General features: G+C 53.0%; 3 protein-coding genes across 3 annotated transcripts; 1 reads left to right on the top strand and 2 right to left on the bottom strand.

Annotated features, from left to right (window-relative positions):
* Window positions 1–7,298: 7,298 nt before the first annotated feature.
* J7T55_013085 (uncharacterized protein) lies at window positions 7,299–9,104 on the bottom strand (the record flags this gene model as incomplete). The annotated part of the gene is made up of 2 exons (XM_053141739.1): window positions 7,299–8,005; window positions 8,102–9,104. The coding sequence occupies 2 exons, from the start codon at window positions 9,102–9,104 to the stop codon at window positions 7,299–7,301; spliced, it is 1,710 nt and encodes a 569-aa protein (XP_052995431.1).
* Window positions 9,105–10,230: 1,126 nt separating this feature from the next.
* Window positions 10,231–12,045, bottom strand: J7T55_013084 (uncharacterized protein; the record flags this gene model as incomplete). Its single annotated transcript, XM_053141738.1, has 1 exon — window positions 10,231–12,045. One exon carries the CDS (start codon window positions 12,043–12,045, stop codon window positions 10,231–10,233), a length of 1,815 nt encoding a protein of 604 aa, XP_052995430.1.
* A 1,118-nt stretch (window positions 12,046–13,163) lies between these two features.
* On the top strand, window positions 13,164–14,246 carry J7T55_013083 (uncharacterized protein; the record flags this gene model as incomplete). The annotated part of the gene is made up of 2 exons (XM_053141737.1): window positions 13,164–13,578; window positions 13,663–14,246. 2 exons carry the CDS (start codon window positions 13,164–13,166, stop codon window positions 14,244–14,246), a joined length of 999 nt encoding a protein of 332 aa, XP_052995429.1.
* Window positions 14,247–14,450: the final 204 nt, after the last annotated feature.

Here is a 14,450-nt window from a genome sequence, read left to right as displayed (position 1 = left end):
CATTGGCGGTTGGGCTCCCGAAGATTGGCCACAGCGCCGAAGAGTTCCGGACAAATTGACACTATCGAGCTTGTTTCAAAGCTAAGGGCCTCTCCAACCAGATGGCTCGTGTTTGGAATAGAGTACTGATAATTGGAAACATTAGGGAAATGGACTTCAAAGTGGGAAAAGTTTCTCCAGTCTAAAATGCGGTTAGCTGGCTTGGAAGGATACAACGGATTGCGATGTTAGAAGAGCTCTTTACATAAATGCCTTAATTGATATGTGCGAGGACAATCTCAACTCTTCGCAGAATTCCTCGCAAAAGAAACGTTAGCTTTGAATGTTTACATACAGCATTCAAAGCACTGCGTGACTTCCTTTGATTTCAAATGCAAATGCCGTCACTCTATCCACCGTTCCCAACTCTGATATACTTCTAGATGTTGCATTGCGATCGTCCTCATCCGTCAAAATCTAGAGGATCCGAAGAAATCGTGTTCGTTCGGCCTCATCGATTGTTTGGTCTGTCCAATCGAAGCATAAGTCCCACTTGCCTTCACATTGTGATCAGTCTGTCCTGCTGAAATGTTGTGGTACGAATGTCCGTTACGGGTGTCGAGGGAAAAGCAAGAGGTGCATATCATGGTACAAACGCACAGCTGAGCTCTTGTCTAGAGGAAGGGGCCTAAGATTCCCCGTTCAGCAGACGCGTTTGCAGAGTTCTCGACTAGCTTGCTGTAGAAATTAGGACTGTTGACACCACTGGCGCCACGATCCCTCATAACAACCATGAAACTTTAAAATTTGACACTTTTCCCTGTATTTGCCCTCCTTAACCAAGCCTGCGATTACTTATCCTGTACCATGCAGGCGGTCTTGGTGCAAGGATAAAGTGGCTCACGCACCCAACCCGACCCAAGCTTTACTCTGGACCCGGGCGAAGGCCGCATCTGAAAACGCTTTTCGTCCCCTTGACAAGCCCATTCTAAGCTCTTGACCAATCCCTCCCAAACCAAAAACTCCGGCTTGGATCTCTCTACCAGTGCGTCAGGGCAGTCTCCTGTCCTTCCCAACAATAGAGTTCGACCTCATCCAGATCTAGAAGAGTTGACATCATCGGCAAATCGTCATTCTTGCACCCCAAGCCTCTAAAGCAAAACTGACTTGGATCAGCCTTTGAAATAAGATATGTCTGTTCATTTCATTCTTCTAGGCCTTTGTGCCTACCTGCTTCACGTCGGCGCCCTTCCCAACGTTCGAGACGACCGCCACTCCTGGCGCGCCCCAGTCAGCGGAAACAATATCACAAACTCTCGCGCCATAATCACGGACCATTCCGCATTTGACTACCTGACCCTGCTCTCTGCGCCATACGCTGTCAACAATCCCAATCCTGTCGACCAAGGTTATGTCCACGATAATTCTGATGGTCAGTACTCCTAAAAGGTCAATGATTCCTTGGCGAATTTGGATATGACTTCATCAGAAGCTTGCTAGCTCAAGACATCCCCAACTGTGTTCCTTCTATCTTCGTTAGTAGAATGAGTTGGAACTGGATTTCTGACAGAGCCTCAGGTATGGGAACTACTATCTTCGTCCTCGACAGTGGTTTCAATCTTGAACGATTCCCCGAGGAGCAATGCTTGGATCAACGAAGGATTGATACGGCCTTGGTCCCACGTTTCGTTCGTTTGCAGCCTTTGACCGATGATCAGGTGCGGGATGGCTACTCATTTCCACCCGATAATAGTGAGTAGCTTCTCGCTGTCTTCGGGGATTCCTGATGTATTGAGACCGCCGCGAGGCTCTTGAAATGCATCCCGTGCGCCAGAATCGACTAACGCCAGATATCGTAGTGGACGACACGGCTTTGGTAACACCAGACAAAAAGTACCATGGACACGGAACTATGGTCGCGATTTTCGCGGCCGGCTGCAAGACTGGTGTTGCACGCAAAGCCAATCTATTCCTCATCAAGATCTCCGAGACCGTGTTGAAGAACGGAGATCCCGTACAATCGATCATGTCGCCACAGGCACAGATTCTGGCGCTCAAGCGTGTCGTCGCCGAGGTTCGAGCCTCGTTGAATGGCGGTGCTCACCCCCCGGGCAAAGCTGTAGTGGTGATGTGCTCTGGGAATTGGCTCCTTGATCAGATGAGGAGAGAGCTTGGTACAAAAGCAGATATCATCATGTCAACCTTCGAGGACACGCTGAAACAGCTGGACCAACTTGGAGTCACCGTACTTATTTCGGCAGGTAATGCAGGCACCTATCAGGATCCCACGAAGCCCGACGACCCACCTCCATTTGCCGACCAAATATTCCCAAAGAATTTTGCGACAGCAAATAGTCCAATGCTAATGGTCGGCGCTACAAATAAGAAAGGTCAATTATCGTCTTTCACGAGCCCTGGTCGAGGAGACAACCCTATTTCTCTCTACGCCCAAGGCCAAGATGTCAGCTCCTACGACCTTACAAAACCCGGGCCTCAGCTCTGGTCAGGCACCAGTTATTCAACACCCATAGTGGTAAGTACTGTTATTCTAGAGCCCCCGACTCAATTATGCTGACGCGTTCAGGGTGGCCTGGCTGCATACGCACTCGGCCTTCCTTCCAACTGGAGGCTCTGTCCCTATAACCCCTCGCCAGCTGCTGGCGAAGACTCAGTGGCCATGTGCCTCAAGAAATACCTGATCAGGACCGCGTTTCAACGGGTCACTCCCGACAACCTGCTTGCAGATGATCCTTCAAAATACAAGTACCCTATCCCGGCGAGCATTCTTGTCGCACACAACGCTGCCAGCGCACCCCAAGCCACACAAACTTCAAAGGGAGAACCATTTGGCGATCCTACTCCTTGTTGGTCGGATGAGACTCGGAATGAGTGCAAGATGGCAAGAGCTGATCGCAACCGACCTCGGGAGTAATGAACAGAACAATGATTTTGGCCTTGGGCTCGGGACACAGCAGGGTGGCAGATTGATGAGTTGGTCAGCAGCGACCGATAGCGCTTTGGAATCCTTCATTTTTTTTTTTTTACCCGGCTGCTTCTTTGATCAAATAGATCACATTCACTGAGGTAGCTTTGTGCAACTGTGCGGCGATCGCCGTCGAATCGATTGGAATTGCCAAACGTGATTCGTTTCGGGTTGTCAAGGACCACTACCGACTGCCAAGTGACATGTACCCGCCGCTAAAGTTTCCAGAGCTCTTGACCTTATCTCACCGACAATCTGCCGTCTCGACTTCTGACACCACTCACTTTGAATTCATAGCGACGCAAACTAAGATACTCTCAAAATAAGTTAACAACCGAGCCTTGCATCATGGCTTGTGGATCTGGGTGCTGTGCGCCTCCAGAGCCTATGCCTATACCGCCCGCCGCCCAGGATCAGCCCATGAATGGAGGCCCCTCCACTGTCGGCGTAGAGACCTCTACCATGACGGACAATTGCTGCGATGCTGAGCGCGGCACTGTCTCCGAGGACTCCTGCGAGAAGGGATGTTGTGCCGGCGAAAGGCCCGCTTCTCCCGAGCCAGCGCTAGCTCCGAGCGCGGCAAGCTGCGCGGATGCTTGCTGCGCCGAGGACAATGAGCAGCCCAAGGCTACAACCGAAGCCAAATCCAACGGCACCTGTGAGGATGGATGTTGCGCCGGAGGCCAGTCCTCAAAGACCAACGCGCCTGACCTCGATGCCACGTGCGGGGATTCCTGCTGTGATGAGGAGAAGGCCGTGGAGGTCGTCTCAGACGCCTCTTGCAAGGACGCTTGCTGTGATGACGCTAAGCTTGCGCTGCAGGACCCAAAGGATCCGAGTTGTTGCAAGGGCAAGACCAACCCGTGCTGCGACGTGTCCTGCCTGGACCGCATTGCTGCTCGCGAGTGCGGAGGGCAGACCACGGGCTCATCATCGAAGGGAGCCTGTGACAAAGGGCGAGACGGGAAGCCATGTCGGCAGCACAGTCAATCGACTCGCCAGAAATACGCAGCCAAGCTAGAGGCTCTCGGCTGTCTCTGTCGGGCCCTCCTGGCCATGGGCCAGGAATCGTGCTGCCCACCCCCCAAGAGATCCTCCCTGGAGAGGAAGCGGTGCTCTAAAAGGTCATCGTCAGTCTCCCGCAGATCAGTCGACTCCTGCTGTGCCACAGGCGCTGCCGCAAAGGGTTCCTCACCTATGCGGACCAGAGTCAAGGGAAAAGCATGTGCCCAGGATTTGGGACAAAACCCCCAAAAGGACGACTGTACAGACAAGGGCTGCTGTGCGCCAATCGCAACAACCACTCGTCTTTCTATAGAGGGCACCCGTTCCAAAGATATCAAAGGTCTAAGGCAGGGCGGGAAAAGTTCGACCGACCTCGAGAGTGGGATTTCGGGCAAAGACCATGTCATTCTTAGTATATCTGGCATGACCTGTACTGGATGCGAGACGAAGCTCCAGCGCACCCTCGCAAGTCTCACCTCAGTCAAGAACCTCAAGACGAGCCTCGTCCTCTCGCGTGCCGAGTTCGATCTGGACCTGAACACAGGATCCGTGGCCGAGGTCATGAAACACCTCGAGAGGACCACTGAATTCAAATGTGAGAAGGTCACTAACAAGGGGTCCAACATCGACATCATCATTCCAGGCGACGCGGCTGAATTTGCCAATGACAGCTGGCCACTGGGTGTCACGGATGTTTCGGTGCTTGGAAAGAACGTTGTGAATGTCGCTTTCGATTCTAAGGTTACAGGAGCTCGGGATCTGCTGGAAAAAGGATGGGACACCCCCATGACCCTGGCACCCCCTAGAGGCGACCAGAGTCTTGCCGCTGGCAGCAAGCATGTTCGAAATGTTGGATTGAGTACAATCCTCTCCGCCATTCTCACTATTCCGGTATTAGTACTGGCGTGGGCTCCCCTGCCGGAAAGGGAACTCGCCTATGGGTCTGCGTCCCTTGCACTGGCAACGTTGGTCCAGGTTTTGATTGCTGGGCCATTCTATCCCAAGGCTCTCAAGGCACTCGTGTTCTCGAGGGTTATTGAGATGGATCTGCTCATCGTCCTTAGCACGAGTGCCGCCTACATCTTCTCAGTCGTTTCCTTCGGCTACCTCGTCGCTGGTCAGCCGCTTTCGACAGGCGAATTCTTCGAAACGAGCACCCTATTGGTGACTCTTATCATGGTGGGGAGATATGTTGCTGCGCTGGCCCGTCAGAAAGCAGTGGAGTCCATCTCCATCCGGTCCTTGCAAGCATCTACTGCTACTCTGGTTGGAGATGTGGAGCGCGAAGTAGACGTCAGACTCCTTCAGCACGGAGACACCTTCAAGGTTCTCCCTGATTCCAAGATACCGACAGATGGCACAGTTATCTCTGGATCCTCTGAGGTCGACGAGTCGATGGTCACCGGAGAGTCGAGGCCTGTTGAGAAGTACGTCAGATCCGCCGTCATCGCTGGGTCGATCAATGGTGCCGGGACCTTGATGGTGCGGCTGAACAGGCTTCCGGGTGACAATACGATCAGCGCCATCGCCAATATGGTTGACGAAGCCAAGCTTTCCAAGCCCAAGATGCAAGAGATTGCCGACCGTGTCGCTTCTTACTTCGTCCCCGTGATTGTCACGCTCACCATCATAGTCTTCTGCGTCTGGATCGCTGTCGGCATTACGGTACAAGGCAGACCCGCATCCGATGCTGTTATCCAGGCCATCACATTTGCAATCACGGTCCTGATCGTGTCTTGCCCGTGCGCTATCGGCCTCGCAGTCCCTATGGTAATTGTCATTGGAAGTGGCGTGGCTGCCGAAAGAGGTGTGATCATCAAATCTGCCGATCCATTAGAGTTAGCCTACAAGACCTCCCATGTGGTGTTGGACAAGACCGGAACCCTCACACAAGGGCGTCTTACCATCGCCCGAGAAACGTGGTTGGGAGATCAAGAAAGTCAAGCTAGCTCCAAGTCCTTGCTACTGTCCTTGCTCGTCAGCAGCAAGCACCCCGTATCTGCAGCTGTAGCAGCACGACTCCAATCCGCGGGTGTTGCTCCTATTGCAAAGGCTCTGAATGCCAGCACGTTGACTGGGAAAGGAGTTGAGGCAACCACGTCCTCAGGATCCATTCTTCGTGCTGGTAACTCCCGCTGGCTTGGGCTCGCTCAGGACTCTCGGGTCCAGTCCATTCTCTCCGAAGGCCACACCACCTTCTGCTTCACCGTAGACGGCACCCTCGTAGCGGCATTCGGTCTGCAGGACTCACTCAGACCGGACTCTCTCGGCACTGTCGAGGAGCTGCACAAACGAGGAGTCGCAGTCCATGTCATCTCGGGCGACGATGACGCAGCTGTGCGTGCGATCACGAGGCAGCTCAGCATTCCGGACGACCGCGTCCGCTCTCGCTGCACCCCAGCAGACAAGCAGACATATATCCAGGACCTTCTTGCCTCTCCTAACGGCAAGTCCGCCCCAACCGTTATCTTCTGCGGCGACGGCACCAACGATGCCGTGGCCCTGGCTCAGGCGACTATCGGCGTGCACATGAACGACTCCAGCGGCACCGACGTAGCCAAGTCCGCGGCGGACGTCGTCCTCATGCGACCTAGCTTGGCCGGGATCATCACGCTCATCAATGCCAGTAAGAAGTCCATGGGCAGGGTCGCGTTCAACTTTGGCTGGAGCTTCGTCTACAACATCTTTGCGATCTTGCTCGGCGCCGGCGCATTTTCCACCCTTCATAACGCCAGGATCCCGCCTGAGTTTGCGGGTCTAGGCGAGCTGGTCAGTGTGCTGCCTGTCATTGTTGCCGCTATGTTGTTGAGGTGGGAGAAGATCTGATGGATGCCGTTGTCTTGGTGTGATGCGCTATTGTGACGGTGCTTCAACACGTGCAGTTTGCGTTGGACACATTCAACATGGGCCCAAGATTTGTTTGCTTTCAAGTACCAGGAGGAAGGGGAGAGAGGTTAATCCGCGTCCGGCTTTTGACGAACATCATTTTTATTCTTTGTTGTTAAGCTCTCGACCCATGTCGGGCTCACCTTCTTTTTGCATTTCTCAACTCTTTGAGAATAGGCGTATGTCGCCCTGGTAAACATACCAAGGAGAAATATAAAATATTTCCTTGGGAATTTCGCAAATATCGTTTCATAATGCGCAAGCTATGTGGCTGATCAGAAACGAGTCAGCATTTGCCTTCGAGTTGATATGCATGCCCCCGTAAATCTTGGCTTGAATTTTGTGGTGAGCGCACCCGTAAACTCCTATCCCTCCTTGGATGTAGATTTCGTGTCCTTGATTATCAAACTGGCTTGCATTATTCCTATACACAATGAGAGCAGACTCAGGCCGCAACCTTCCGCAACCTAACATAACAGTCCTTGGGTCCATGGACAACTCCATCAACAGCATCGTATCTAGACAACTCCGCGGGGCACTTTTGAAACTCAAACTTCCACAAGAACACCGTCAACAACAGCCTCAACTCCAGGTACGCCAGGCGGCGGCCATAACAGCCTCTGGTTCCAAGACCAAAGGGCATGTCCGGTCCAGCTTGGCTATCAAACACCTCCCTACCATTCTCCTCCGTAAGCCACCGCTCAGGCTTGAAGGCTCCGATGTCCTCGCTCTCCCAAACACGCGCCTTGCCCTCCCGGGCGTGCGGGCTCCTCCGCGACTCTTCGATATCAAAGGCCGGCTCGAGGAACGAGGGCCCATTGGCCAGGAAGAACACTTGGGTCCCCTTGGGGACAAAGTGGCCCAGGAGGGTGGTGTCCTGGACGGCATCGCGGTCGGTTATAGGGACCGTGTTGCCCACGCGCAGGATCTCCTCCATGGTGGCCTCGAGGTATGGGATGGACACTTTGGTGATCTCGGTGACGGAGGGCAGTCGGCCCTCGGCCTTGGCCTCGGGGAAGGCGGCTTGCATGTCGTCGCGGACGCGTTGCTGGACTCCTGGGTGGTCTGCCAGGAGCTTGACGCCCCAGCAGAGGGTGGTGCTTGTTGTATCGTGGCCGGCGATGATAAAACCCAGGATCTCTTCCAGCATGTCTGGAAATTAGCAGAAAACGTTAGCAATTTGTGCATCAGGGGTGCGCTTGGCTTCAGGAAGGCTTTGGGCGTGGATCTTCGAGGGCATTTACATACCTGGTGAATGGGGATTCGATTGTCGCCCTTCCTTTTCGGCCACACGAACTTCGCGATCGACCATGTGATCGACCGCTGACTGGACCCATGCGTCGTTTCCACCTTGCCCGTTCTTCCGTCGAGCTTGGATGGCCTTTTCGATTTCCCCGTGGATAGCTTCATCCTTATCCTTCTGCGCCTTCTTGAACCCAGTCTCCTTTTGAATGAACCACCACTTCAAGCGCATGCTAGCAGCCCCCCTCACGCGCTCCACGGACGCGGTTAGGAAAAGTATGCTAGAAATAGCTGTGCCCAATGTCGCGGTCGGGAATTTGACGGGGACGTCCGCCCCGCCGGCAGCGATCTTTCCGCGCTCGAGACTCTGCATCAGTTGGATCTGGCGCGTGGTGGCGTCCTCCTTGAAGCCGATTCCAAATGTGAAAGCCAGCACAGCATCCAAAGCGGCGTGGAAGATGTCCTTCGAGGCCAGGAACGGCCGCCCATCAGCGAGGTCAGCCTTCAGCTCCCACAGCTTCAGGATATTCAAGCTGCTGGCATAGACAGTAGGTGCGGCAACGTTGTGAAGGAAGCTAGGTGACATGAGGTCCTGCAGAAGTTTCCTGCGAGCCTTCCATTCAGGCCCAGTCTTCATCGTGATATGGTGATTCTTGCCCGTCCCGTAGAAGAGCTCGCCGACGAACCTGGATCTGTCGAACTCCTTGCCCCGGTGGAGGAGGACATCTTGGGCCTCTCTGAAGTCGCAGACCAGAAGAGAAGGCTTTCCAAAGGGCGTCATAAACAATTGGGTGATTGGGGAATTGTGCTTCCTGCTCTGCTTGCGGATATAGTCCGCGAAATCTCCAGTTTTCGAGACCTCTTTGACGAGTTCGGGTATATCGCCGAAGATGTTTTTTGCGGAAGCATTGTTGTAAGGAATGTCGGGCAGTGGTTTTGGGAGTAGCCACTGGTATAGGCCATACAAGAAGAGTGTAGCGAGAACACCAACGATGATGACGGTCGCCATGATTGAGGATACCGACGTGATGTTGTTTCACCGACTTTAGTGTAAGGAACAAGGAATGGCCTGGAAACTCACACAAAAATCAAAGAGAAATGGGCCTGTGAATGTTGGCTAACGCAGTTGTGGTGGCTCTGATGCTGGACCAACAGGACAAGAGCTGATAGGGCCTTACTTATCTAGGCCTGGTCAGCGTCCATCGCGGGTTCTTTAAATGGTTGAGGCCTTGCACTATGTAGGGATCAAGGTTCAATGGACGGCCAGAGCTTCTTAATTTTCCAACGGAAGGATCCAATATCCTCCGCTGGTGGAGATTGTGGATCTCATGATATCAACGAGGGAGCGAGAGAGGCAACAATTAGGGAGCCAGAGTAACAATAGGGACTTCAAGACTCCCTGGAGCGTGTAGATAGATGTAGGTGCCGAGGCCATGCCTTAAAGTTCAAACTCAGTGAGACCCACCCAGCCGACCGGCACTGACTCAACCCGCGGTGGTGAACAGGAAGGTCGGCCGAACTTCATGCTCCGTCTCCGGGTTTGTTTGGATATCACCGCGATCCCAGACGGAGCATAGCAGATGCCCCGAGACGGACATTGGGACACGTCCAATGTATAGAAGGACAGTAAGCTTGGGTATGGAGATAGAGTTTCCGGAGCCGAGGCACTCCGCACCAATGCCTGAGGTGCCGGGTTAAAGAGTCAAATCACATCGAAGAAGTCCCAATGGCCATCTATGACTTTGGCTTCCAGCCCGCCCGAAATTACAGATGGTTTCATTCATTGGCATCTAGATGATCCATGATCCACGACCAAGCAGTGACCTGGGCCTGGAAGGTTGCCCCGGTTATGCCATACTAGGCTGTGACTCCATGATGGAGATTACTCGGAAGCAACAAGTATGCAGGCGACTGTTGAGTTGGCGTGGGACCGGAAACTTAAACAAGAAAATGCTGTATCCCGAAAGAAGCATCCAGAATAACAAGATTCACTAAAACTGGTGGACGGCCTGGTAACTGCCCATAGTAGTTCTCGTTCCCCAAAGTGTGAAAAAGGTGTCCATTCATCTTCTTAACATCTCATACTCTTCTAGTGTGTCTCGTTGAGTTTTTCAAGGCCTTGGTTCCGCTAGGCCTCATCTCTTCAACCGCCTGAATGGGTGTGCCTCGGTGTTGAAGACAAAATCATCGAGGCTGACCAAAGCCGGATCACTGAAGATCAAGTAGAAATATTTCAAGGTTTCTCCCAACCAGAAGCTCTCCATTGAGTTCGTCGCTGACGGTTTCTCCGGAGTCATGACATCCGCAACCGCCGAGTTCCCAAATTGCGTCGATGTCACCCTGTCAATAGCCGTGAACATCTCCCAAGCCGTGTCTAGCAGATCTGCGCGACCCGTCGCGCGATACAAAATGAACACACTTTCGATCGCCTCGGGCCGCAGGATATAACGGCCGTCCGGAATTTTTGTGAATCCTTCTGGCAGTCTTTTTTCGGCGATGATTGTATTGGCACGACCGATGTCAGAGTCGAAGTCGCCAGTGGGCTGTTCGCCAGCCGCAGAAAGCACTTGCTTCTTCCATTCAGCCCCATTCCATTCACAATCGTCCTTGGATCCGCATGATGCCATGTACAGTGTCTCGGGCATGACCCCATGTGGTGACGCTTTATATGTCCAAATACATCCTTCGGTAAGTTTCCTGGCGATGTCAAGATGGTCTTGCCTATCGTAAAGCTTTCCCCCAAGGGCATAAAGGCCACCGACAAAACAAACAAGATGTTGACCCTCTCGCTGAGGGGTAACATAACTGGTACCTCCCTCCTGGTGAGTTTCGATGTGACCAGAAATGAGGATGTCCTCATTTGTGGGCGTCATTGGGCGGAATAAAAGCCAATCGCTCGCTACATCCATTGCTTTCTCGTACATTTCCTGGTACTCTGGGAGTTTCCCTCCCAGCAAAGCCGACATCTTTGGCAGATACTCAAATACAGAGTCGGCCATGGCTCCCAATGTGAAATGAGACCCCTGGTTGAATACCTCCTCCTTGGCATTCACGACCAATGGCCACATACCGGCTAGCGAAGTCGTCATCTGCTGTTTGTGGAATATGTCGGTGATGCGCTGCACTGCGTCGAACCACTTTGGATCTCCTGTCAAAATCGACAGCCTTGTGAATTCCATCGTCAAGCTGCCAATCTCAGCCACAAGTACACCATCGGGTGCTTCTTGTCTCTCGCCTGCTGCAGCGGAGTTGATGTGCCACCTGGTAATTGGCATCCTGTTAGGCGTGTCGAAGGCTTTCATCAGCATCTCGCCGACCTCATTTGCTTTCCTTAACAATCGCGGATCGCCACTCTGGTCATAGGCTGCCAGGAATCCACCCAGGTAACGAATAGTGGTCTCGAAGACGTTAATTTCTTCATGCTGGCTCTTGGTGAAGTCGATTGTGACTGCAGCGTCGACTGCCTCCGCGAACTCGGCCTTCAAGCCCATGATCCACAGTGTGTCAAGCGAGTCGACCAGTGTTGCGCCCCAACCGCCAAAAGTGTTGCGCGACTGGCCGCTGACAGGCGTGAGTTCGTCAGAGAGCCAGGCCTTCTCCCTGTAAGACTGCCAACACTTTTTGAAGACCTGCTTGACCGTGTCCCGATGGAATTCACGCTTTTTGCGTTGTTCTATCGTCTCGGTTGGGAACTTTTTCGCTTGAACTTGGGGGTACGGTGCGGCCTTCCCTGTGGGAAGTGGCCGTATCGAGGTGGCGGGATAATGGGTCGGGACTTGTTTCCAGAAGTAGTCATCCGAGACCTTCCATTGTGTGCTGTCTGGAGCCGAGAAAGAAGCTGGCGTGAGCCAGTATCGTGGGCTGTCATTGTTGAGAAGATAGAAGGTTGTGACGAGGGAAATCACAACAGCGGCAATAAGCCACCTGGGGCTTCTTCTAGCAGCGAACATGGTGGAGATGGTAACCGCAAAGGTCCTGGCGTACTACACCGCCAGCTCTTAGCACATTGGGGATGCTGAGCTGCGAAGACTTGGCTCTCCCCTTCGAGGTGGGCAGAAGTGGTCCAGTCTTTGGCGGCAGTGATGGCAAAGGGCGGTAGTAAATCCAACAAGAGGCACAGCCTTCAAGGAATCGGTGAAGCGCACAATTCAGTCGGACGACAAATATCTTGAGCGTTGATCAAAATGGAAGATTGATGATGTCTTTGCTTCAGAATCGCGAACCGAAGAAGGCAAGGAACTCTGCGGTGAATGCTCGCTTCAACGGAAGGAGCTGGTGAGGCACAGCAGCGTTACAACCAAGAAAGAGCAATTTCGCCTGGGCGAGGACAAGCTGCAGCTCCGCGGCGTTTGTTTTGGGAAATGACTCGGACCGCGCTTCAACAGCCAATTGATGCACTTGGCGTAACAGGAAACATGGGTCTGGAAATGGAGAGAAGGCGGATTGCAGGCAGGTCGCACGCATGCAAGCCTGGCAAGTTGAGATATTGCAGTCCCACCGCAGCGGTAGGGGGAGCCTGCCTATTGGCCTGGGGGCAGCCAACCTCTTGGCGTACCAACGTGTCGGGACGCCGTTATCTTTATTGATGTTGGTTGAGCGTGCAGTTGGTTTGCACCCTGTCATGCCATTTATATCCGCAGCGCACTCAGTTCTGCCGGCTCAAGCGCTGGCTTGTCTGTGCGAGCTACGGAAAATACCTGTCAGGTCCTGCTCTCGTACTGTGCAAGATGCACACAAGGCATCCTTTGCTCGCTCGCTCACAATTCGGCTAACATCAGCCTGGCAATGCGGCGGCCCACGCCCATTCCCTTCTGGTCAGCCAACAGCTAACAACGGTGGGGCTCCAGGGGTCGGTTGATTTTTTCTTGTTGTTCTCTCGCAGACCATCTCAGTTTTCCCGCCCTGCATTTCCGATGAAACCTTGTGGCGGGCCAACAGCTCAGCCTAAGGTTCAAATGACTACCACGCTATCCCCTGTGGCAGGAGGGCCGCAGCCTCACTCATACTCCTTCCGATTCTTTTCAGACCTCAAAGTAGAGCCTATTTCTCGTGGATGTGAAAAGAGACCATGGCGGCAGGTATACGCATGCTTGTTGTATTCCTCTCACTTCTAGTATCCCAATGCTTCTCAATATGCTACTACCCGGACGGCTCCGCAGCGTCCCAAGATACACCTTGCAACGACGAGACAGCTGAATCGGCATGCTGTGGACAAGGGTACGCCTGCTTGTCCAACGGTGTCTGCCAGGCCACTGGAGAAGAATTGCAAAAGGCTGGAGCATCAATATATGTACGCGGCTCTTGTACAGACTCGAATTGGCGAAGCTCGTATTGCCCGAATTTCTGCGTCAACCCAGAATATGACAACGTGGCCGGTGGAGAGGGCATGGGAATGTGTGAGGACACATCCCAGGTCTTATTCTATTGTATCGATGGGCGATCGGTCAACTGTACCAGTCAGGAGAATGTGCTGCTTTTTGTGGGTAAGTGAACGAGTAGCACCACCGTTCAGCTAGTATGGAATTGAATTGGACTCAAGTTCGTTGACTGATGGAGCGCTGTGACAGATACTCCAACTGTATTGACGACCATCGGCATTGCGGCCTCTACATCGACAACCGCTTCAACTTCGAGCACTACGCCGCTGACTACCACCACTCATTCATCATCGATCCTGTCCACAACGTCAACAAGCACAAGTAGTATTATAGGTTCTTCAACAAGCATCTCACCAACGGACACGAGCGTCTCAGAGAATACGAGTCAGCCAAGCCAAGCCACCACAATTGGTGCTGCGGTGGGTGCCTCCATAGCTGGCATTGCAGCTGGTGCTGCAGGCTTGTGGTTTTTCCTTCGCGCCCGGAAGAAGCGTAGGCAAGCGATTGCTGCAGATCATACCACGGGTGGACATAACAATGACTTTTCGTTGGCCGAATATCCATCACAGGGGTATTGGGATCCTACTCAGATAAAAGGCACGCAGAATCACCCAAGTCACCAGAGCCACCCCAGTCACCAGAGTCAACAGAGTTACCAGACCTCTGAACTGGACTCGGTTCATCGCAATTACCAGACTTCCGAACTGGATCCCACTGCCGTTGTGCAGTCGGTGCACGAGCTACCAGCTTGGGGGAGGGAAAGCCGATATTAATTTGTTTAAGAAGATAATAGACATTGGTATCCCGAGATGCACCATTTGGGATCAACATGCGATGTCGCAGTCTAAAGTACCTCACTTAGCGCTTGTTCAACCGCTAGTCTCAGTATCGATGCAGATGTGCCGGCTAATCCAAATCTGTGAAAAGTCACGTTATGTGTCTCGCACGAACATATCATGCCTGATGAGTTCCGACTT

The sequence above is a fragment of the Diaporthe amygdali genome (assembly GCF_026229845.1).
Source record: "Diaporthe amygdali strain CAA958 chromosome Unknown NODE_9_length_1275696_cov_64_842800, whole genome shotgun sequence".
Taxonomy (NCBI): domain Eukaryota; kingdom Fungi; phylum Ascomycota; class Sordariomycetes; order Diaporthales; family Diaporthaceae; genus Diaporthe; species Diaporthe amygdali.
Note: the sequence above shows the minus strand (reverse complement) of the source record. Positions and strands in the feature narration are given on the sequence as shown.